Below are 24111 nucleotides of genomic sequence, written 5' to 3'. Positions count from 1 at the left end.
TGAGCTATTGCTATCCTGATAACACAAAAGGTGAATAATACTAGCACTAAAGCTGTTATCAGCACTTTCAGTCCGCTAGCCATCCAGGATGGTACCCAGGAAATAATGTATGACAGCCATTTTCCATCTTCTTCTCTCGGGTTTGTCACTGCCTCCATCTTAGCATGCAAGTTGGATAGTCGCATGATCACCTTGAACAGTGTTCCCTTTTCGCCATCATGGGAAGGCACGTACGTGCAACACGAAGGCCTGAATTGGGTGCAAACGCCTCCTTCCATAGCTTTAAGCATATCTAATACATACCTATTCTAGAGGGTCAACCGCCTAACATCCCTCCACTCCTCTTTGATATCATTGAATCCCTTGATGGTTGAGTTTGTCTGCAATAGCTCCCATCTGGTGAGCTGGAGTCATTTGGCGTTCATACTGGCCTGAATTCATGGGTCCACTGATGCAAATAACATCTCATTCCTACTAAACAGTCTGTGCTCTGTGGGTATCATGTCTAAGGTGTCTTCGATCTTGGGCAAGATGTACTGACTTCTCTTCGCTCTTGTCAGTCCTGTGGACCTTCTCTTTCTTTGGTGTGTTTCCATTTTATGGAACCCCTCCACTTGTATGTCTTTCCAAGGCACTACTAATGCTGATGTATTGAGTTGCACTAACAAGCATACTCCTCCCCAATTTGGCAGTAGTTGCATGTATGCTTTGGATCCACAGGCACAGTAGTGGTCCATTAAAACGGCTGTGTCAACCATCATGCCTGTTATCTTAGATATTAGCTTGCATCCTTCGTTCTCTCCAACCTTCACTGGACCTTCATTATGGAAGCATAAGGAAGCATTTTTTCGAGTGGTATAATTGGCATAGGAACTGCTTAATTTTCCATCCGTCATTTTCTTTCTGCACTATTTCAACTGGAACTGTAAGGAGTGCATGTGCTTTGCTCTCTACCATTCCCTCTTTCCATCCCTCTTCTGTGAATATTTGTCCATATGCTAGCAACTGAGGCATCTCCCAGCTTGCTAGCATCCCTCCCATCTCCTTCTGCCCTGTCTTTGGGCATTGTATCCCCTTTTGTGCAACTTTTCAGGCTTCTCCTTTGTTTGGCTCGTCAGGAATCTACTCTATCGTCTTGTCAGTGCTCCAGAAGTCATCTATCATTTCTTGGGTCTTGGTGTAACCGTCTTTATACAGGGACGTCTTCTGGTACATCCATCTTAGTGTAGCCCATTTCCCTTGAAACCAACCTCTTGTGGTGCAGAGAGACAGGTGCATAAGGCTTTGTGGTCTGGGCACTGGGATTTCTGTTACTATGAATGTTCTGGGAGCGCTGATGGCATAGTGGATGGAGGAGCATACATAGCACCTCTCTTTCGTTGTCTCCCTTCCCACCTTGGTCATGTGTTTATACCACACATCGTTAGACACATGAGCCGAATCAGCAAGGTTTGCGTTTACCTTTTCAAAATCTATGTCTGTGCTTCGCCGAATTCATATTACTTCTATGGCAGCAGTACTCATTTGACCAGGTATAGTACCCAAGATAGCAGCGGTAGGGGTAGCGTTATCGGGTACCAAGGCATATGCATAAAAAAACACAATCTTTCGTAATGTGGTGAGGGTAAAGAGGTAGAGACAGCTGAAGGCAAAAAAACATTATCACAATGAATCGCACAGTGGCTTATGACTTTTGTATTACTGGGTTTCGCTTATATTGTCCATAGAGTCCATAAAACCATTGAAAGTCCTTGGCATACATTATTACTGCTGTTATTATGTTTGTTAAACTCTACGGTGGTTCAATTGTGGAACCGCTGTAAGAAACATTTATTCCGTAAAGGATCAATTTTTCAGGTTATTGAGTAGGGTAATAACTGATGGATTGCCTTGGGTCAATGCTGGGTAAGTGTGTGTAACGTAGAGAAGGAAAGCATAATCGAACACTTTGGACGATAGCATTGGTTCAGATATTGCGATGAATCTGGGAAAGTGCGTCTTCAGCGGTGTGCAGGCATGAAAATGAATTGCCACAAGTCGGTTCAACTTTCACAATGAATACCTAGAGTAAAGAAAATGACAGGGTGCTTATTCCAACTGTTAACTTTTCTCTTGCCTAACTCTAGGTTGCGATCTAGTCTACATGCCCTGTGGTGGTTCTTGCATCCGATCATCTACGATCTGGGCCTAAGAGGTCTCACCTCTGCAGAGCTTAACATCTCCAATATGGTCCCAGGCTTTTTTGCCAGCAAGCTTAATGGATCGTTCCGTCACCTGCTCCACTTCATAGCGGTACTCAAAACAGGGCTTGTACCAGTTACGGGTAAAATGCCAGAGAAAGACCTGGTCTCCTGGATATAACAAAGGTTGTTTGAGCAGTCCAAAGTCTGTTACTTGGGAGTCGTCTTCCTCATTCTTATTCGACCTCCCCCGCCGAGACTACTGAAGCTGTTTAGAGATAAAAGAAGCCCTAGCCATCATTGAAGCAACATAGTTGCGCATTTCGTAACCCAAAACAATAGATGTACTCTATCATGAGGGGTTAAATGGTGGTCTGATCCAAGTTGTTTGCATAATGCGAACAGGTTTATAGGCAGTCAATGGAGCCATCCCTTCTTCAGTGTTGTTTTTATTTTGGTGATTTTTTTTCATTGAGGCATTTACAAACCATGCTCTCTTGCGGATGATAAGCGCAGGAATAAGTGCGCGTAATTCCCAATAGGGTTGTGCTGTGCACAAAAGTTTCATTTGCGAAGTGGGGTCCATTGTTTGAATGCAGGACCTTGCCCATCCCCCATCGTGGGAACACCTCTAATGAGGAATTTTGCTGCACTGGGCATCCGGGTGTGAGCATGGACCAACTTCAATCCATCGGGAGAAAGGGCATACCACCACTGTCATGTAGTGGTACCCTTGGCTTACTTGGATCATGTCTACATAATACACATGGAGATGTTAGAACGGCCCATTAGGGTGCGGTATTGCTCCTTGCACTACGCGCAACATGTGGCCCGCATTATACTTCTGGCAAATCAAACAAGAACTCGTAAAAGTGGAGACAAGTTTAGCTAAACTTGGACAGAACCAGTCGTCCCCAGTGGGTTCAGCAAGGGTATCTTTACTTAGATGGGTGGGATAGTGCAGCTGCGTAAGTGCAATCTGCAGCAATGCCGTAGGAATTACTGGCTTTCCTGTGCTCTCCTCTCTGCACAGTGCATCCGTAGGGGATATCAAGCACCCTCTCCTTACCCACAACTCTTTCTGCTTTTTGGCACTCGTCCTTGGAACTCTATTATCTGGGTAGCAGTTATTGAGTTATATTCTCCTTCAATATCAAATTGCACGCGCACCTTTGGATGTAGGATGGGGTATCAAATTCTGTTATTTCTGTAAAATATGCTGAAAGCTTTGCTTCTGTGTCTGTGACTTATTTACCACAGGAAATCGCATCCTCCCCCTTTGTATGTGTGCCTGGCACTTCACGACTGCTATGAAATGGGGGAGCGCCATCCCTCCCTCCCTGGTCGGCGCTGTGAGGGTAGCCCTAGAGATTCTCAGGGTCTTTCCTCCCCAAATAAAAGAGGAGATAGCTTTGTATAATGTTTTAAAGAAGGTATGGGGGACACCCACCGGGAGAGCCTGGCAGTAATATAGAATTTTTGGGAGAATGGTCATCTTGACCGATTGTATTCTACCCCACCAGGATATTAGAAAGGGGTTCCATCTTTCTAGGTCTTTACATACGTCTGCTAAAAGTTGCGGGTAGTTCTCCCCATATAGCTGCTCTATCTTTTGAGTTATTCTAATTCCCAGGTATTTTTTGCCCTTCCCACCAATTTTAAGAGCTAGTAGACTAGCTTCCCTTTCTAAATTTCCCCTATCACCCACCAGGATTAGAATTTCTGATTTTTTTTCTATTGATTTTCAATCCTGATATGTTCCCAAACTCTTCTAATTCCCTAACCACAGTCGGTAGGGTTGGCTCCGGGTTTTCCAATGTTATCAGCATATCGTCTGCGTACGCTATTACCTTGTGCTGTATGCCTGCCATTTCGATCCCCTTAATGTGGGTAGCTTCCCTCATTTATTATTAAAAAGGGTTCCAAAAAGATAGCGTACAAAAGTGGGGAGAGTGCGCAACCCTGTTTCGTACCCCTGGAGATAGTTATCTTGTCTGTGATTTCTCCATTGATGGCCACCCTGCTGGAGGGCGTGTTATAGTTCGCCCTGATCCTTGCTATATATTCCCCAAATCCCATGCGGGATAGGACTTTAAACAGCATTGACCATTCTACCCGGTCAAACGCTTTCTCGGCGTCCACTGAGAGTAGTAGCGCCGGGGTGTGTGTTATGCCAATTTTTTCCACTAAGTGGATGAGCCTTCTAAGATTGTCATGGGTTTGCCTTCCTGGAATGAAGCCTGATTGATCTGGTGAATTAGCTTTGGGAGGAGCAGGGATAGCCTTGCTGCCAGGATCTTTGTATATATTTTTGCATCCAAATTGATCAGGGAAATAGGCCTGTATGCCTCAGGGAGTGTTAGGTCCTTCCCTGCTTTATGGAAGACTAAGATCTTCGCCTCATTCATTGTGGGGGTTACGTTGCCACTATCTTTGAAAGAATTTAGAAGCCTGGTGAGAGCTGGGGTTATCTAATCTGCATACTTTTTATAAAATGGTGCTGTAAAACCGTCTGGACCAGGTGCTTTGTTTACGGGGAGTTCTGTGATTGCTTTCTTTACTTCCTCTTCCCTTATTGGATTCTCTAGGGTCTGTCTATCTTCTTCTGCAATTCGCGGGATGGTGGGGAGGGGCATTTAGATATGTGTCTTGTGCTTGTACATCTGGGAGGCCCAAGGTGTATAGTTTTTGATGGGATTCTCTAAATGTCTCCCCCATCTCTTGTGTGCCCGTCTGTAATTCCCCTTTTGTGTTTTGCATGGCCTTAATCGTTATATCTTTCTGCTTTGAGCGGAGTTGTCTCGCTAGGAGTCTGTCCGCTTTATTTGCTTTTATGTAGTATCTCTGCCTGAGGTAGAGTAAGTTCTTCTCTGCTCCTTTAGTGCGCAATAACTCCAGTTGGCCCTGCGTGTGTTTCAGTGCTTTCTTTTTTTAATGCCTTAGTGGGGTGGGTCAAGATTTTCTCATGCAGCTCTATTATTGACTTTTCCAATTCCTTTTCCCACATATATCTTTGTTTTTCCTTTGTAATTTTCAATGCCATGATCTTCCCTCTAATGACGGCTTTAAAAGCATCCCATATCGTGGCCATGGAGACCTGCCCGGAATCGTTTTGCGGAAAATATTCTTCTATCATTTCTTTTAGAGTCTCCCCTGTAATCGGATCTTGGATTACGTCCAGTGGTAATCTCCACCTCCACAGATAGTTTTTTTTTCCCCTGTTAGGGTTAGATCAAGCCAGAGCGGTGCATGGTTTGATAGCGCTATCGCTCCCAGTTCTATCCCCTGGAACTTCCCCATCAGGCCCACCGATGCCCAGAAATAATCTATTCTCGACATAGAGTTATGAACGTGCGAGAAGTATGTATAACCCTTTTGTTCCCCTTTCAGTTCCCTCCACACGTCATTGAGGGACATGTGGTCCATCTGTTGTCTGAGGCATTTAGACGGTGCACCCTGGCCGTGGGCATTGCCTGATCCTGTCTAGTACTGGATTCCAAGCCATGTTAAGATCGCCTCCCAGCATCACCTCCCCCTTAGCAAATTTTTCCAGTTTCCCTAAAGCATCTCTGAGGAAGCCGTCCTGTCCCAAATTTGGCGCATATATCGATGCGAAGGCAATGCGATATCCTTCAACCTCCGCATTTACGAATGCAAATCTCCCTTCTTTATCCGTACATGTCTCTACCAGGTTGGCCCCAATCCCCTCCCGTATCACTATCAGGACCCCCCTCCTTTTTTCTCTGTTGATGTTGCCTGTGCCCATAGTTTATACCCTCTAATGCAAGTCTTCTGCTTATCCCTTGTCCTAATATGGGTTTCTTGAAGTAATAGTACATCTGCCTTCTCCCTTTTAAGCTGCTTCTCCAGTTTCGCCCTTTTCGTCGGATAGTTCATGCCCCTTATGTTATAGCTCAGTATATGTATCTTTCCCATTTTTTACGTGTTCATACACAGCATTCGGGACCCCCTGGTTGCCCAAAATGTAAGGTTCATGCCCCTCTCTCTCCCTCCCATCCCCATAAACTTTCCCCTACAGCCCAAAACATTAAAAAGATTAAACCAAGCAACTTGCCCCCGAGTTGGGCGAGGGTTCCTAGTGTGGCTAAGGCGTTGCGCCCGTCACTTCCTGCCCATCTTACCCTCGGGGATAGAATTTATAGGGAATCCTAAACCCCACATTTCCGTCCTTCTTTACTCGATTCCAAGATGGTGGGTCCCTTCTGGACCGCCATCCCCAAGTCGTATGCTGCCAATCTGTATCTTTCCGCTCACCCTCTACGGGTAGTGTGAATTGACATCACGTTTTTTTTTTTTTCCTTTTTTCCAATCAAGTCCTTTACCTTTCTATTCCGTCATCGCTGATTCCTATGGTCTTCCCTTCCTGCTTTTGTTCTTCTCTGTCTGAACGTTTCCCAGCCTCTCGGCTTTCTCGATTGGTCTCCTCTTGTATTCGCATTCACTGAATCCCCTTCCTCTTCTTGTAGTCCCATCATGCTGAGGCCTTCCTCCCATGTGGTCACCCTTCTCTGCTTTTCTTCCCAGGTGAACAATAGCCCAAATGGGAAGGTCCATTTATAGCGGATTTGTTTCACCACTAGGGCTTTGACCAGCGGGGCCATATCTCTTCTCTTTTGTAGGGTCACCAGTGCCGGGTCTTGATAGAGCTGTATATCTTGTCCATTCATTCTGATGTGTTCCATTTCTTTTGCCCTCCTCAGAATCTGTTCTTTCTTTGGGTAGGACGCGAGAGCCGCCAGGACATCCCTTGGTCTTTCTCCCGGTGCTCCTGTCCTTTTAGGACCCACCCTATGAACTCTGTCGATCCCAATTTCCTCCGTTTCCTGTGCACCCTGGACATCTCTAAAGACTTCCTTCACTGCCTGCTTCAAGTCCTTGTCAAGAACGGATTCCGCCATGTTTTTAATGCGAATGTTAGACCGTCTGGAGCAGTTTTCTAGATCTTCACATTGTATTTCCAGGGTGTGGGTGAGTCTCACTAGGTGTTCTTGTGTTTCCCTCATCTGCAGCGCTTCTTCCTCGACCTGCTGAATCGTTCTCTCAACTATGTCCGTTCTTTCCTCTAGCTTGGCCATATCAATTTTGATATCCTGCACCGCCTGTTTCATGTCATTCTTCATTGTTGTAAATTGTTCTTGCACCGTGGACATGAACTTTTCTTGCAGGTCCTGAAACCATGTCTGCATATCCTCTCTTGTTGGAGGCTGTTGAAGAAGGGTGGGCTCTTCGCCCTCTCTTTGGGTGTCCTCTAGTGATCTTCCTTTGTGTTGTGGCGCTCCTTCCAGCGACCACATTTTTAGGATATTTGCGTCCTGTTTTGTGGATTGTGGTGTTTGTTGCGTGACGTTGCTTTTCCCCTTGGCTCTTGACATGTTTTCAGTGCCTTTTTGGGGCGACCCGTGGGTTTTTGGTCTTTCTGCTTGCCTGTGGGTACTCCTTACGTGTCTGCTGTGTTGCTTTCTTATCCTCTTAGGAGTCGCAGGTTGCAAATCCTGACTTTCGGTCTTCACCTTGTCTTCTTGTATCTTTTCGCCTGTAAGCCCTGGTCTCCTATCTTGTTCCTCTTTGCCCCCTGTCGTGGGCCTCCGCGCCCGCTATTATTTTGTGCGTTGGGGGGGGGGTGGGTCCTCCCAGCTCCAGGGTTCCTCTTTGCCTGCTGTGTAGATGGGGTGGATTATCTGATATCGTAGCATGCCGTCCAAGGGGGGGAGAGAGAACTCCCTCTCTTCTCCCTGCTCCTGTGCGCCTGATACCGCCCCACCCTTGTAGCCTGGGCTGCCTTCCTTGGAAGTCTTTATGCAGCGGCTTGGCCAGATTTGCCTAACTTTATAAAATGTCCACAGGATATCTTCTCATGGTTCCTTCCCTTTATTTATGGCCAGAGTTTGCGCCTTCCCTCCTTATTGTTTTTACTTTGCCCTCCTTCGTTCCGCTCATGGGATTCTCCCCCCCCCCCCCTCGAGGGTTTCTCAATATTTTTTGGGGTGTGTTGGAACCCACCAGGGGCCCGCCTCGTCCATTTTTTTTTCCACCCCTGCCGCCGGGCCGGCTCTGGGGCTCCACCCGACCCGACTCACCTCCTCAGAGTATGCTTGTAGTGGCTGCAGGGCGGCCCCCGCTCGGGGATCCAAGCGGTCCGCCCTGCCTGCCATCGTCAGCCGCTGTCCCTCCTCGTCAGCTGGCGACTCTTTTCTGGTCTGCACGGGCCCTCCACTCCCGCGGTCCACACTCCACGCCTCCCGCCTTCCGCCACGTAGGCCTAGCGGCTCATATCATGCCCTCGCCGCCGGGGGAGCGGAGGGGGATGGGCGTGCCCCAGCGCCGTAGCCCGCACTGTCCCTGGATTGAGGGGGCTTGCTGTGGGGGAGTGGGCCAGGTCCGCACACCCCACTCAGGGCTCTTGCACACCCCCGGTCCTCCTGTACTCTCCTCGCTGGTTAAGTTTCCCACCGCGGGGGAGGGACCACTCCCGGTGTATGTCCACTCTGATGTTTCTCTTCGCGATGTGTCGGGTGGGTGCTACTGTGGTAGGGGGGGGCTACAGCCATGATGCGGTCGATCCACCTTAGCAGTCCTCGGCAGCTTCTTTACGGTGCTATATTGTTTGGCGGCCCGGGCGGAGCGCAGCTCAAGTGCGACTCTTCACCCTGGCGACCATCTTGGAATCTCAGTCGCTGTCGGCCTTTCTAACTCATATTTCCATGTCCCTGCTCCTGTGGTCAACGAGGGCAGCTTACACCTCAGATTATCCTTATCCATTTGTTGCCATAGTATATATTGTGGTTGTCCATCCACCTTAGTGAACAGCGGGAGTTCTCAATGCTACTCCCCTATCGTATTTCCCACATCTTTGGTGTCACTAAATGTCCCCGTCATACTTGCTCTTTTCCGTCCAGGTAAGGCTCTTAACCTCTGTGCATACAGGGTAAATTCATCCGCACTATGCCATCTATTTTTAGGCTGCTTGAGGCGCCCGTCGCGTCCTACTTTATCCTTGCAGGTGTTCTCTTCTCCACCTCATAATGTCTCTCGCTCAGGGCTTACCACCCTGGATAGGCGACATGGCCTTGCCCTAAATCGTCACTTGTCCCTATGTCCTCATCCAATCCCTTGGTTCCCCCACTATCATCGCGGTCCCCTTCTCCTTCATCTTCAAAGTTAAGTCTCCATAACATGTGTTTCCCCGTCATCTCCCTGTTACTCTATCCACTGAGCTGTTATCCCCCTGAACCCTGTGGAGACCCTACTACACACCTGCTTATCTTTGGGGCAAAGGCGTTATCCCTCCTGTTTCTATCCATTATCCCCTATTCTTCTCTGTATCCCTTCTTCGTCATTTAACTGCGTTGGTCCCATCCTAATGTCTGCCACCTCCTTGCAGCGTCTCTCTGCTTCTCTTCCATTCATGTCTTCTGTTGCTTTCTTCTTCTCTATGCAGATGCTCTTTAGCGAGCCTTTCGACTTCTAACCTCATTTTTCACCTGCAATTGTCTCTCCATTTTCTCTTTCCACCTTTCTCTTCCCTTCTACCTCTTTCTTTCCCTATCCTCCCTTTCCTTCTCTCCTGCTTTCTCCTTTTCCCTTCTCAATCGCCCTTGTTCCTCTCTCCTTTCCACTTCCTCCATTATCTCGGCCCATTCTTTTCTTCCTTCTGTGCCTCTGAGGTTCCTCATCTATGCTTGTATGCTCACTTGTGTTCTTCCCATCAATTTGAGCAATATCTGTCCTCCTACTCATTCATTTGAAGACACAACCACTTTGCCATTCCCACTATTCTCTGATGCTCCTCTATCGCTCTTCGTCAACCTTGCTTGCTATTAGCTGTGCTCCTTGCGCTCATCGCTTTTAGTGTCTGTTCCCTTGCTTTGTGCCGCTAAGTGTGTCCTCTCTGCTGTATGCGCGTGGTGCATAAACAGGATTGGTGTACCCTGCCATTCCTGTTAGTTCCTTCAAGGGGTAAAATCCCTGTCTTACTGTTTTGGGGTATATGGTTTGAGGAGGTGGAGGAGCAGCCATGGGTGTTTCGCCCCCTGCATCGTGTTGGCTGAGCATCCACTCTTTCTGGGTGGGTCCTTCTCCCAGATGGCTTCAGGAAACTGGGTGAGGTACTGCAGCGGCTACCCCTTCGCACTGGTGTTTTAATGGGAGGGAGAGAGATATCATCTTGTGGTGGAGGAGATACAGCGTGTCACAGAGGATTTGGTGGGCTGCCATCGATCGCAGTTGTCAGGGTTGGACCCTAACCGGGCCCCTCGGGGCCACATAATCAGCATGAGGAAAGCGCAGGGGAAGAGGAGCCCGAAAGTTCTAGAAGCTTAATAACCCCCCCGCCCCACGTAGCAATGACACTTGAGAAAGGGGGAATGGACTTTTTTGCCTTGACCCTCCTTGTTTCTGGGGGAGTGTACCCTGGACCCCCTACAGTGGGCAACACTGGGGCTGAGAGGACCTGATGAGAGGTCACTCATGGCTATTGATTGGGCGATTAGAGGTTTTGTAAACATTAATTGAGTTAAGGAATGGAAAGGTAGAGGCACACGCAGGAGGCACACAGTTATGGGACGGCGGGACCCGGGCGAGTTGGTTTATTGGTTAAACTGGAGTCAGGGGGGGGGCACCCTTGCAGCCCATTAAGGGACAGAGGGGTTGGAAAAGCTGCTAGACACGATGTCCAGGGCAAGGGTTACACCCCTGATAGATCGATAGATGTGCCCAACACAGTGAGGTTGTGTGACCGAAAGCCTCAGAACAGGATAGCGAAGGGTGGGAAGGGAGGGTGGGACAGGGATGGATGGAGAGGGCTGGAGGGGGTGGGGTATAAGGAAGGGAACTGCAGGCAACAGGGCTCATGCACAACAGGGAATAGGTACATTATAGGACTTACGAGGGGCTTCCAGCAAAGGGTGAAGAAGGGCTAAGGTTGAGGTGACCGTAGGCACACTGAACATGAAGGGATTGAACTCCCCGAACAAGCAATCCCTCACTAGCAACATGTTCCATAAGCAGAAACTGGCGATCCTCTTCCTGCAGGAGACCCACTATAGGCAGGGGGCGGAATTAGCAGTAAAGGGCAGAGGGATTGGTAGGAACTTTTGGGCCTCTCACAGGGACTCCAAGAAGGAAGGGGTGGGAATCCTATTGGGTAAATCTTTCAGATTAACGGGGATCTAGGTAAAGAGGGATTTTAGGGGACGATTCTTGGGTATCAAAAGAACCCACAAGGGGATGCAGATTACGCTAGCCACCCTGTACGCACCCAACACTGGGCAGTTGGGGTTCCTACGCCAGGTATTTAAGATGATGGATGGCTGGGCGTAGGGTGCGATGTTCCTGGGTGGGGACTTCAACCTGGTGCTGGATCCCGCTCTGGACTGGTGATAAGTGAAGGGGGTGGGTATCAAAGTCGCGACTAAGGACAACCTGGCTTTCCCCGACCTCCTGCAGGAACTCTATTGGGTGGACGTCTGGCGGAGTCATTTGCCCGGCCGGGGGCTACACCACCTTCTCCTCCCCACATCAGACATATATACGAGGAAAGATCTCCTCTTGATCCCGAGAGAACGGGAAGGTGAGGTTGGTGCGCCCAGGGTGGAGGCAATCATGTAGTCAGACCATGAGCTGGTAGCGGCGAACTGGCAGCCCCTCGAGCCGCGCCAGAGTCTCTGATGGCAATGCAACGACACCCTGCTGAGGGATTGGGTGTTTAGGGACTTCTTGGGGAAAGAGATACGGGCGAAACCAATGACAATGGGGAGACGAGTATGGCGACGGTATGGGAAGCAGCCAAGGTCAATTTAAGGGGGCTACTGTTTGCCGAGGGTCACGCAAAAAGAGGGTATGGGGGTCTCATCGAAAAACGGCTATGCGAAGAATTGAAAACGCTGGTTTGGGATGTTCACTTTCCGCATTGATTTATGCACTGGTTATGGAACCATGGGTGGCGGCAGTCAATGACAACGAGGGGGATCAGAGGCGTACTGTTGGGGGGGGGTTCACTGTGAAATTTGTCTGTTTACTGACCATGCCCTGCCCCACGTTACCAGACCGTCCCACTTTTTCCCCTCTTGCTGAGCCGTTTGGAGCAATACAGGAGCTCATCAGGGTTCAAAGTTAACTTTGGGGAGTCTGTCGGATAGGGAGAGTGAATACATTGGAGGGGGGGCTTACCATTTAAGGTACAGGAGGACATCTTTCGTTATCTGGATATCCAAGTTACACAGCGCTTTGAGGTTCTCTTCCCTTGAAATGTCCTCCCTCTGTCGTCAACCATAAAACGAGACATGGTGAGATGGTTGAGCTCGGGGCTGTCATGGATAGCACGGTTGAACTGTATAAAGATGGTGGTGCTCCCTAAATTCCTGTTTCTGTTTCAGATGTTACCCATAGTGATTCCTGCATCTTTTTACACCGAGGTGAAAGTGGCCATGCTGAGATTTCTCTGGGCTGGCGTCAGACACAGGATAGCCTATAAGACGCTGATTGTGCCAAAAGAGGAGGGGGGGGTAGTGGGTTTTCCTGTCTTGGCGATGTACTATAGGATGACTCAGGTCCGGGTCCTAGTGGATCTCTTCGTCCCACTCTCGGGCAACCAATGGGTGGTGATGGATAACGCGGTATTGGCCCCGGTCACACTGGATGAATGGCTGTGGGTACCAAGAGCTTGTGAAGTGAGTGCTGTATCACCCGGTTTGGGAGGTCTTATGCTCCATATGGAGGGAGGGTGGGGACAACAGATGGCTCACAACGTGGCCATCGCCCCTGAGCTGTATCTGGGCCCCCCCCCTCCCCCCCCCACTGAGGGAAGGAATTGAAGAACTATTGGCCTTCCAATCCTGGTATGAGGCTGGACTCAGCAGGGCGGGACAACTGTGGTAGGGGGACAGCTTCATCTCCTTAGGTAGTTAGGAGGAGGCCCTGGGACTTCATAAATTGTCCCTGTTTTGTTTCCTGCAACTGAAAGGGGTTTTGAGGGAGGGCTGATGTGGTGTAAACTTAAGGATGGAACTGACAAATTTCGAAAGTTACCTGATTACACAGAGGGGATCCAGGGGCCTCATAGCTGGGCTGTAAAGGAGGATCCTGTTGGCAAACCCTATGAACCGCCTCCTGTCTAGAATCAAATGGGGACAAGATTTAGGTAGAGACATTGAGAATACCGGCCGTGCAGGGGGGCCAATTGCTCCACAATATCACTCTGTATAGACATCAGGCCCTGAAGCTATTGCACAGATGGCACTATCCCCCACTGAGGATTACCCGAATGAAAGAGGAGTAACACCCACATTGCTGGAAGTGTCACCAGGAAAGAGGGGATTATATGTGGTGGGGTTGTCCAAGGGTCTGGACATACTGGAGGGAGGTTCTGTCATGGATAAAAGGGGTGGATTGGATTCAGAGAGAGTTCTCGCCATGGCTTATTTTTTTTGGGATAGGAATAGAAGAGGAACCGGTATGAGATCATGGACACATGCTGCAGGTCATGATGGTCGTTGCAAGATGTTGTCTGCCCCAACTATAGAAAAGCCCAAGAATGCCGGTGGGAAGGAATGGGTCTTAAAGACCCGAGCCATTTATGATATGGAATTTCTCACTCACCTCCTGGACGAGGCCAGGTCTGACAATGAAAGCTTGTGGCTCCCCTTCTTTGAGAAATACAAGCGGTGAGGTAGGCCGGGTTAAGGAAGGGGTTCGGAGTCGGGGGGCATGGTCCTCAACGAGGGGAGACAAACATGGTCTAGGCTCTGCTGGGTGAACTGCAGAACGAAACGGATCACGTGGGGGGGGTTGTTGTCTCCAATTCACAGATAGGCGTGCCCTTATAATACCTTTGAGAAATAGGGTACCATCCTCGGTTGGAACTTTGTGGACATAAGGGAAGTTCGTTGCTGGGGTAGGGGGGTGCGCAGGTTCAGTGGAGTTGGCTATATTATAATGCTTTATTCCGGACCTGTGTTGCTTTAATTAAAATGCCAATTAAGTTTGATTTTGAAAGAATAATTTCACATGAACATTTGTCTTGGACAGTTCACAACATTTATTGATATGGAATCCTTTTGATCCTCTCTCCGTTTTGTAATCGACTGGAGATTAGCCCAAGCTGATTGTTACCTATTGTCACAGATGTCCTCAATTACTCTGACTTTGAAAGATGTTTCAAGGGTTTTTGTTTACAAGATGTTAAAAATCTAATTTTTGATTCGGGTCAGAGCTTAGGCAGCCTCTTCTTATGGGTTTCCTTCCCTCACCCTAACCCAGGTGTCCCTAACCCCAGGTCATCCAGCTAGCAAACAGTAGCACCTACTCTCTAAATTTGGCTGTCGGTGATGGCCTAAAGGCAACAAGCCTCATCTATCTGGCTCCCTTCAGGGTTCTTCTAGGGTTGTACTAACCTAACACTCGCCAGGTTTTTCAATGTCGGTAACATACACCCTTGACCATTCTCTCCTGTATGTGCTCCCTCTCTCTCCTTTCCAGATCTATGTTGTTTCCCCACAGGCCGATTTTACCAAACCTTATGTGAAGGGACAGAAATGTGTGGGGGCCAACTTTGTGAAGATTTTTCAAAAGATGCTGTTTTATTCAACACAAAAGGGGTTTGATAAACACCTCACTATCCCGACAAGGATTTCCCTGCCTAAAAAACACTAAAGGAAACACCCTAACAAAAGATTATGTCCCTCACAATTGTACATACAACAAACTCACTAAGGTAACGTATGGAAATTCAGATGCAACAAAATTAGCAGTTAAATTCAAGACCATTTAACTAGTTCTCCTTGTGACCTCTGTGAGTCTCCCTTCCCCAGATTTAATCAGGGATTCAACCGACAATTCAAAAGAATAAGGAAATCTCGTCTTGCAACACAGTTCCAATAAGTCTCTCAACTGGATTTAACCAACAGTTCAAAATGTTCGACAATTATTTTATTTCTCTACTAGAAGCAGAATGTTGATTTGTCAGGATGCTTCCACAACAATTCACAATGTACTTTTGTGGACTTGCCACTTCTTCTTCTTCAACACTTTTAATCACATCACAGTACTTCAATGACTTCTGCCTGGTCCACTCACCTGCCAGGCCTATACTACAAGGTCCCTTGCCGGGACCAGCAGCACTACTACTTCTACAAGTACTTCTGTGGTTTCGTTTTATCTTCGTTGAACTCAAAAGGTTTCATAATTTGCACAACAACAAATTGGACTACTTCTTCGGGGAAAAAATGAGACACATTAGTGCTGTTTGTTCCACACTTTTGATTCCAACTTGTAATGCAGGTTATGCTCCTCTCCTCCTGTACACCTTTTATCAGAAGGGCAGCCTTCCTGCCACTCTTGTTTTCCTCTTCTTGCACTAACCAAGTGCTGACAATGACTTTTTCTCACTTCTGCTCCTCTTTGGCTACGGCAATGCTTATTTAGGTCTGTTTCCCCTATTGCTTTGTTCATCCACTGACAATAGGGTTTATAAACAATTTGTTTCTCAATTATTCACTCTTGGCTTTGGCAATGGTTGTTTGTTTCTAGCAATATCGCCCCCTTGTTTGTTTGTTTGTTTATTATTTGTAATGCGCCGGAATACCCTAGGGTTACAGGGCGTAGCAGATACAAGAATTTGCAAAACTTAGTTGCAGACAGTAAAATAAATACATGACATATACACAGTAGTAATGGAGGAGAGCAAACAATATATACAAATATACAGTTAACAATTGTGTGTCCAGATGACAGGAGGGAGAGACGTCCTAGCTCAGTATGTTTAGATAGCAGCTGTCTTCAGCCAAGACATCATCTTGGAGCGGAAGTTTTGGTAGGGTAAGTCCATTCTAAGAGTGGGTGGTAGGGAGTTCCACAGTTTTGCCGCTTTCACTGGGAAGCTATTACCTCCTATGGTAGAGCGTTTGTAGTTAGGGACGGAGAGGCAGTCTCTGTATGCTGACCTTGTCGGTCTCGAGGATGTCAGTCTGTGAAATTTGTCGATCAGGTAGATGGGGCCGCATTATTAAGGGACTTATGGGTGAGTGAAGCAGTTTTAAGGGAGATTTTGTCTATGATAGGGGTCCAGTTGTTCTGCTGGCTGTGTGCTGTGATGTGGTCTCTTCTGGAGATGCCCTGGGCCGCTCTGAATGCATTATTCTGGAGGGTTTGAAGCTTGCTAGTAATGGCTTTGGAGGATCCAAGATAAAGCGTGTTACAGTAGTCTAAGCGGGATAGTATGAGGGCTCTGGCCAAGGTCAGGCAGCTGGTGACGGATAGAAAAGGTTTGGCTTTGCGGATCAATTTGCACGTGTAAGCCGTGGAGGAGGCTAGTGAGTTCACCTGTCTAATAAAGGAGAAGTTGGAGTCCAGGTAGAAGCCCAGTGTTTTGACTTTGATGGCAACACCATCAGAGTGGGACACAATCATGAAGGATGAGTAAGCTGGGCTTAATTTCTTTAGGCTGGCAGTAGTACCCAAGGTGATGAGTTCAGTTTTATCATCATTCAGGCATAGACCGTGAGTGGCCATCCATGCCTGGATGATGATGTAAACCCTATTCACCAAGGCCAAATCCTTTACATAATCTCCAGAAAGCAGGAGGAGGATCTGGGTATCATCCTCATAGTTAGTGTAGGTGATACCGAGATGATCCAGATCATCGAAAAGGGGCTTGGTAAATATGTTATACAGTGTAGGGGAGACACAGGAGCCCTGAGGTACGCCACAGGTGATGGGTATGGGGTCTGCAGCATCTATAGGCGAAAAAACCCTCATGGTTCTGCCATCGAGGAAGGATCTAATCCATGTAATGGCCTGGGGGGAGAAATGGGCGGCCGTGTGTAGGTGAGTCCAAAGGACCGAGTGGTCGACCAGGTCAAATGCTGCAGAGAGGTCGAGGAGGAGGAGTAATGCTGCTTGGCCATTGTCTATGAGCAGATCGATCTGTGTTTTAAGGTCGATGAGAGCTGTCTCAGTCCCTTGTTGGGGTCGGAAGCCTGATTGTCTGGCTCCTAGCAGGTGGTGTTCTTCCAAGTGCTTTTGTATTTGAACACAGGCTCCCTTGTCCAGGATTTTCAGGAGGAACGGTACCGTTGTTATGGGTCTGTAATTCGCGGGGGTAGCTGGGTCAAGGGTATTTTTTTTTAGTAAAGGTAGAACCCAGGATTGTTTTAGGTTGGTTGGGATGGACCCAGTGGAGAAGGAGGCATTGATTAGCTTTGTGATAAATGGGGAGAGGTCGTGGGCAGCGTCTTTTATGAGCTGTGCTGGACATAGGTCTCCCTGGCAGTTAGAGGGCTTCAATGACAAGATGATTTTTTCAACTTCGAGGATGGTCAGTTTTGTAAAATTGAATCGGGTATGTTCACTTGTAATCTGCTTCTCGGGTAGCTTAGACAGGCCAGGGTTATTCAAAGATGCTTTTTTATAAGATATGTTATTTTGTAACGTAGCGATTTTGTTGGGTAAGGCATTTTGGATGTCGGTGCACCAGTTCTTATCTTTCATGCAGGTGTCTGGTGGTGCTATGGGGGTTTCCACTTCTTTCAGAATAGAGAATAGTTCCTTCATGTTTGAACTGGCTTGGGAGATACGGGAGTCAAAGGAGGTACGTTTGGCTAGGATGATTTCTTTTTTATACAGGGCCGCTAGTTTGGTGAATTTGATTTTGTTGGCTACTGATGGGTCTCTTTTCCAGATGGTTTCACAATTTCTTTTTTTCTGTCTTAAGTTTTTGAGGAATGGTGAATACCAGTTGTTCAAGTGTGTTTTGGGCTTGCTTGGCCTGAGTTTGAGAGGGGCGATTAAGTCCAAGGAAGTGGATATAATTTTATTATTTTCCTCAACTAGGTTCTCAGGATCCAGGTTGTCGGGGAGTGATTTGAGTGTGGGGAGTAGGTTGGGGATAAGTCTCTCCACCGTGATGCTCTTTTTGTTTCTCGTGAGAGTGGGTGGGGCCCTACTGGACTGCATAGGAGGAGGTCTAGTGGTGGACAGCAAGAATGATACCAAGTGGTGGTCGGTCCAGGCTAGTGGTGAGATGTCCGTAATGTTGGCTAGGCAGTTATAGTCAGCCACCCAGTCAAGTATTCTTCCCTTGTCATGGGTGGGTTTTAGGCTTCTTTGAGTAAATTCTAATTCAGTAAGGGTGGTGATGGTGGCTTGGTCTTCGGGGTCGTTGAAACCCATATTGAAGTCTCCCAGGGTGAGCGCCTGTGTAGTGTTTTTTAGGTTAGTAGATAGGATAGTGTTAAGATCCTCATCGAATGTACCTATTGGGCCTGGAGGGCGATAGATCACATGAATGTTAAGGGTTTGGGCATTAGTAATGGGAACTTTGGCTGAGAGTAGTTTGCAGGAAGGGACACTGATGGTGGTAGCTACTGTTATAGGAAGGCTACATTTACGAATGATGGCAACACCACCTCCTCTAGAGTTAGGTCGGTCTTGTCTCAACATAGTGTAATTATCAGGGGCTGCTAACATAAGCATGGGGCCTGCTGCCGGATGGAGCCAGGTCTCTGTAATAGCAACGAGGTCTAGGTCTTCATTGATAATTAAGTCTGCAATTTCGGTTGCATGAGCTACTAATGATCTAGCGTTGATTAGAGCTCCCTTGATTTGGGGGCTCACTATAGGTGTAGTGGTAGTAGAGGTCGACAACTTCTGTATGGGTTTAGTATTTCTCTGGTTAGTGGGATGAGGTGGATATTTAGTATGGTGGTTCAGAGATAATTTAGGTTTGAAGTTGTTAGGGTTGGTGGGAGTGGTGCTAGGTCTCTTTGTGGTGGGCACAGAGCGGGCGAGTGGCTCGTAGATTTTGGCTAATCTAGCTCTGAGTCTAGTATTCCTGTCTATAGTGGGGCAGGGGATGCTAGCTGGTGGAACTAAGGGTGCCTCAATTATCATTAGCGGTAAGCAGTTGGATGAATTGGAGTTAGGTAAGGTCGCACACATGGTAGTTGGATGTTGAGGCAGCATGTTGGACAGTATTATGGTGATTAAGAGGAGCAGGGAGCAGGCAAGGCAATTACTGAGCAGGGGAGGCATGCTAGTTAATTGCAAAGATGTAAAATGCATATGTAGACACAGTTCACCTCTATATAGAATTCACACTAAGGTTAAAAATGCATGTGCAGACAGGGCTCACCTAGATACAGAATTCCCACTAGGGCTAAAAATGCATGTGCAGACAGGGTTCACCTACATACAGAATTCACACTAGGGCTACAAAGCATATGGAAGCATTAGGATTCTGTAGTGTCGGGCTAAAGGCCATTATTATGTGTAACAACATGAGTCTAGCAGATCTGGTAGAGTCGGATGCGTAATAACCATGCGCTGTGCTGTGGGGCTGGGCAAATGTCACACATGATGAGGAAGTGATTAGTAGTTGGAGTCAGAAGGGCTATAATTCAGAATCAATCACCCAGATTCGGGTTGGCAGTGAGTAACGAACAAGGTGTAAAGAGAGCATCTAATATGGCTGAGTGGAGAATTAGCAGTATGTTTAATTAGTTGCAGTGGCAATAGTTCAAGTAAGACTGCCCTTGGTTTCCTAGATGTGATTTCTGGAGGGGGACATGTGTGGCATAGTTGATAATTGCACATGGACTACCAATGCTAGTGCAGGCTGTAGGCCAATGAGGCTGCATTGCCGACGGCTGTCTGGTCAGCATATTAGGCAGTGCTTCGTTGCACGTTGAGCCACCATTTTGGTGTGGCAAAATACAGTGCAAGGACGATTCAATCACAAGGCCCGTGGATGGGGACAATTTCAATGAAGCACTTACTTTCGTTCTCGCCTTAATAGTGTTACAGCAGAATATGTATCCAGCGTATATGCGAATGTGAAAAGGAGTGGGCACCGAGCGTCGACTGCGCTCGGTCAGCTCAGTCAGCCTTCTTCCTGGGCCTTACTCCGCCGGCCGGCTTCCGCCTGTCGGTGGTTGGCCAGTGGTGAAGGAGGAGGCTGGGCCAATCAGCGAGGTCTGTGTGCCTGGTGACTGTCGGACAGAGTCAGGCGAAGCGACGCATCACGGCGGCGGCCATCTTTGGGAATGTCGCATCTCGCGGGTCAGATGAGCCGGGATCAAGCAAAGAAAACCCCGATTGTAGGGATTTAGTGCACTTCAGGTGCGACAGATCTATGTGGAATTTGGCACAGTGATAGTAGCGGCGAGCTACTGGAAGAAGTGCTACCTTCAGGGCAGCTGGCTACAGTGTAGCTTAGCTCAGCTTCACTGGTTTCGTGCAGTTGGTGCCGCTCCTGCAGCACAGGCAGCCTAAGAGCTCCGGCGGGTGGTGGGGCACTGAACCCCCTTTTAATGTTGGCAATTGTTCTGACCTTTAAACTCACAATGATATTCTGATAGTCTGCTTGCCACGTTCTTATACTGCCACTTTCTCCACTTTGTGTTTGCTTGGTATGCAAAATAATTATTCTTTACATTGGATCGACATACATCCTACTTATGTTTCTGCCACTTTACTCTTTTTCCATTAGTTTGATGTTCAAAAGACACATTTCGGGCCAGGGGGTGGGTACGGAGCACTCCGAGGTCACACAGCACAAGTAAACTCACAGGATTTGATGTGCGCGTCCGCTCTTGTCGCTGCCTTCAGGTTCTCGGCTTCTTCTCCCCCGGGTGGTGTAGAAAACAGCCTTGCTTGATTTTCCTTGGACCCAGTTGAGCAAAACAGGAGCATTCTGTGCTCCAAAAACTCTCTGGTTTTCGCCTGCCACCAGAGTCTGCCTTGTTGGGGGGGGGAAGGCTTCTTAACTTCATACTTCCTGCCGCGCTGCCTCTGCAATCACGATCTCCAAGGAGAAAGCTTGTATCTATAACAGTTCCCGCTGTACAACCTCTGCAACTCTGGTCTCTGAAGGAAAAGAGCCTCTCAGAACCGGCATCCGTACATCTAACAGCGGCAGTTCCGGCGTCTCTGCTCTCCTTTAGCTGCAACTGCAATGTGGAGCTACTGCAACCACTCCACCGCTACTTTTCTTTATGAAATGCGCCTGAGGGGGGATTTTAAGCCTCCCAGTCTCCCTCAAGTGAGGGTCATTAACCCTGTTAACCAGCAACTTGCAATCTAGGGCCCCTGCATCCCTCTTCTTCGTCCCAGTACTTTAGCATTGTTCAATTCACTCTTATTACTGCGAATAGATTTACAAATGTCCTCTTTAATCTTAATGACCTTTTCTAAAGGATTGTTATAAGGATCTAATGGAGGATTTAGCTTAAAAGGATTTTTAGAGTTTTCAGATTCTAAACTGTCAATATTTAAAGATTCACTTTTACCTTCTTCTGTTGGTCATAGGAGTTTTCATCTTCATACATCAACTTAAAATCCCCCTCCAAAACCATGCACAACATATGAATGGTTGTGATAGTTTTCCCCACCATCAATACAATTAGCTTTGGGAAAGAAAGGTTTCTTCTGGCAGCAGGCTATTAAAGGTTCCGGTATCACCAACACTTCTTCTCTGATGAAGATAAATACTGTGTCCCTCCCCACTGAGTCCTCCCGTTCCCTTGGGGCCCTTCTCCCAGGTGATCCTCCCAGCTTATACCACTTCCAGAGTCAGGATCAGGTAGAGGCTGCCTTACCATGGCCACCTGGGAGACTAGTTTTTGTGAGACCTCCATAGGCTTCATCATACCAGTTCCCAGAGCCTGGTTTTGGTGCTTGCGGGGAAACCTCATTCCCTCACAGTGCCCAATGCCTTGGTCTGTCTCAATGCGGGAAACTCTCCTGCAATCCCTGTTCTCTCCCCTGCCTCCCCCCCATGCCATGTTGTTCCCGTCTTTAAAGAAAATCATACACACAAATGCACCCCACACACATACCCTTATCCCTCCCCAAACATCACCCTTACCTTCCCGTCAGCGCCCCTGCCGCCATCTGCCTTTCTTTCTGGATGTGCAGTGAGCACATGTGTTGTTGTCCGACAGGCTGCCGTTCAGTTAAAGCGGCCTATCGGGGAAAGGTTTTTGATGAAACTGGGCATTTCCTCCTTTCCCTGATCCCACTACTCCTCACCCTGTACCCTCGTCCCTCTACTTTATTCGGCTTCTCTCACACCATCCGGGCTTCTTACTCTGCTCTCTCCTCTTCTGGTCCTCAGATGTCCTCACTCTCTCTTGACCTTTGTTCTCTCTAATCCTCTTTTTTTCACACCTCTACACACACCCTTCTACTCCCCTTTCCATACACCTGTCTCATCTCTCTACCACACACAACCCACTAGCTATGCCTCTATGCCCTAATCTTACTGCACTCTCTGCCTCGCTCTTCCAACTACCGCCCCCCTTTCTGCTTCACTCCACCTACACCTCTTCTCCCACTACTGCATTGCTCTCTCCCCAGACCCTCCTTCTCTAATGCCCCTCTACACTTATCTCCCCTATCTTGAGCTTTTTCTCTCAAGCGTGTTCTCTTTCTCACTCACCTTTTATACCTCACCCCTCACACTGCACTGCATAGTACTGGTACCACTCGTTCTCACAGTCAGTACTTCACCTGCACTCTGCTGCAACTCTTTCACCAACTCTTCAGCACTCTGCTCCATCTTCTCTTCTCCACCTGGTCTCTCTGTCCACTTCTGCACCTCCTGAACTCACCCCTGCAACACACACTCTGTCTTCCATTCACTCTCCTTTTATACTGCTATGTTGTTGGTTCTGAACCCCCCTCCCCCCTTTCCATTAGGTGCAGTAATCATCTGTGGCCCAATTTGTGCCTCTTTTTTCTCTAGTGGCTGGTTTGCACGTGTGAAAATGTTTAAAAAACTTCTTGGCTCTGCCAATTCTTCATTCTGTTTGTAGGGTGGCAGCTAGGTGCTCAGGCTTTCCTGTGACAGGGTGGGTTTTGTTTCAAAGTCAGTTTGGGGAGGATTTCTGTGTCTCTTGTTCCCCCAAAATCTCTTCTGTCTCCCAGTTCGGTTTCTGTTTCCCCACCATTCGCCTGGCATCCGTCTGGGGTTGGTAGGTCAGGTGTTTGGTGTCTCATCTCTGTTTTACAGGATTCATTCTAGTTCATTCTATTTCTGTTCTGGATTTCATTCCCTGGTTCCTGTCTGGGTTTTCTTAGTGGCGTCGAGGTGCATTTTGGGAGCTGTATTTCTGAGAGAAATAAGGGAACTCTGGTCATAAAACTAGTTTGGAGGTATTGTGCGACAGAGAGTTGTACCATTGTCCAAATGCATGATGCATGAGGAGGTTTCAGGGACTGGGATACGCTCCACTCTCTCTCTGTCAAACTATCTCCATGTTAATTCAGCCAACTTTGATAGTGACTTACTCCACACTTCACAAAAACTAAAGTCGGTCCAGTCTTCTTGCTTATGATGTCTCCACAGTTCAAAATCCAAATGTTATCTCGATGGACCAGCATAAACAAAACCTTACAACCAAAATAATGCCAAGTATTGAGCATGATTGGTGCAGAAGGGAGCGTAGTTACTTGCTATTAATTAATCTTTAATAACACGCCTAATATCGGAAACCAGTCTCTAAGCGCCGGAATGGGATTCAACCCTATGCTGCTCTGCGTTGTCTTGCTTCTAAGACAAACGTGTTGCACCTGAGCTATCCTCCCAGCTCTACCGTTCAGAACTTTGATATTGCAAGCCAACTTGGAGTTCTGGAACTATATAAGGGAACTTAGCGTGTGGATTTATTTCTCCATATGAATGGGAAATTCCTTGGTGAGTTCTGTGAACCATATAACTTGCAATGTGCTACTGTATACCACATATTCTGTATGCCAATAACACCCAAGGAAAGCTATTCACAGCACCAAAATAAATCCAGTGATGAGCATTTCCTGACAAAATTATGGTTTCTGTTTCCCTGCAGATATTTGGTGCACCTTCCTTTGATGACAAGATCTTAGAAGTTGTAGCAGTTTTTGGCAGCATGCAGATGGC

General features: G+C 47.7%; 1 protein-coding gene across 3 annotated transcripts in view; it reads left to right on the top strand.

Annotated features, from left to right (window-relative positions):
* The window catches only part of DGKH (diacylglycerol kinase eta), a 1951678-nt gene that overhangs the window by 1578703 nt on the left and 348864 nt on the right, over positions 1–24111 (top strand). For all 3 annotated transcript variants that reach the window (XM_069640477.1, XM_069640476.1, XM_069640478.1), the window contains one exon: positions 24041–24111. This exon is cut by the window's right edge and continues 43 nt beyond it. In XM_069640477.1, coding sequence (XP_069496578.1) covers positions 24041–24111 — 71 coding nt within the window. The remainder of the gene's footprint in view (positions 1–24040) is intronic.

Source organism: Ambystoma mexicanum, chromosome 7q (assembly GCF_040938575.1).
Source record: "Ambystoma mexicanum isolate Mex_15411 chromosome 7q, UKY_AmexF1_1, whole genome shotgun sequence".
Lineage (NCBI taxonomy): Eukaryota > Metazoa > Chordata > Amphibia > Caudata > Ambystomatidae > Ambystoma > Ambystoma mexicanum.
Note: the sequence above shows the minus strand (reverse complement) of the source record. Positions and strands in the feature narration are given on the sequence as shown.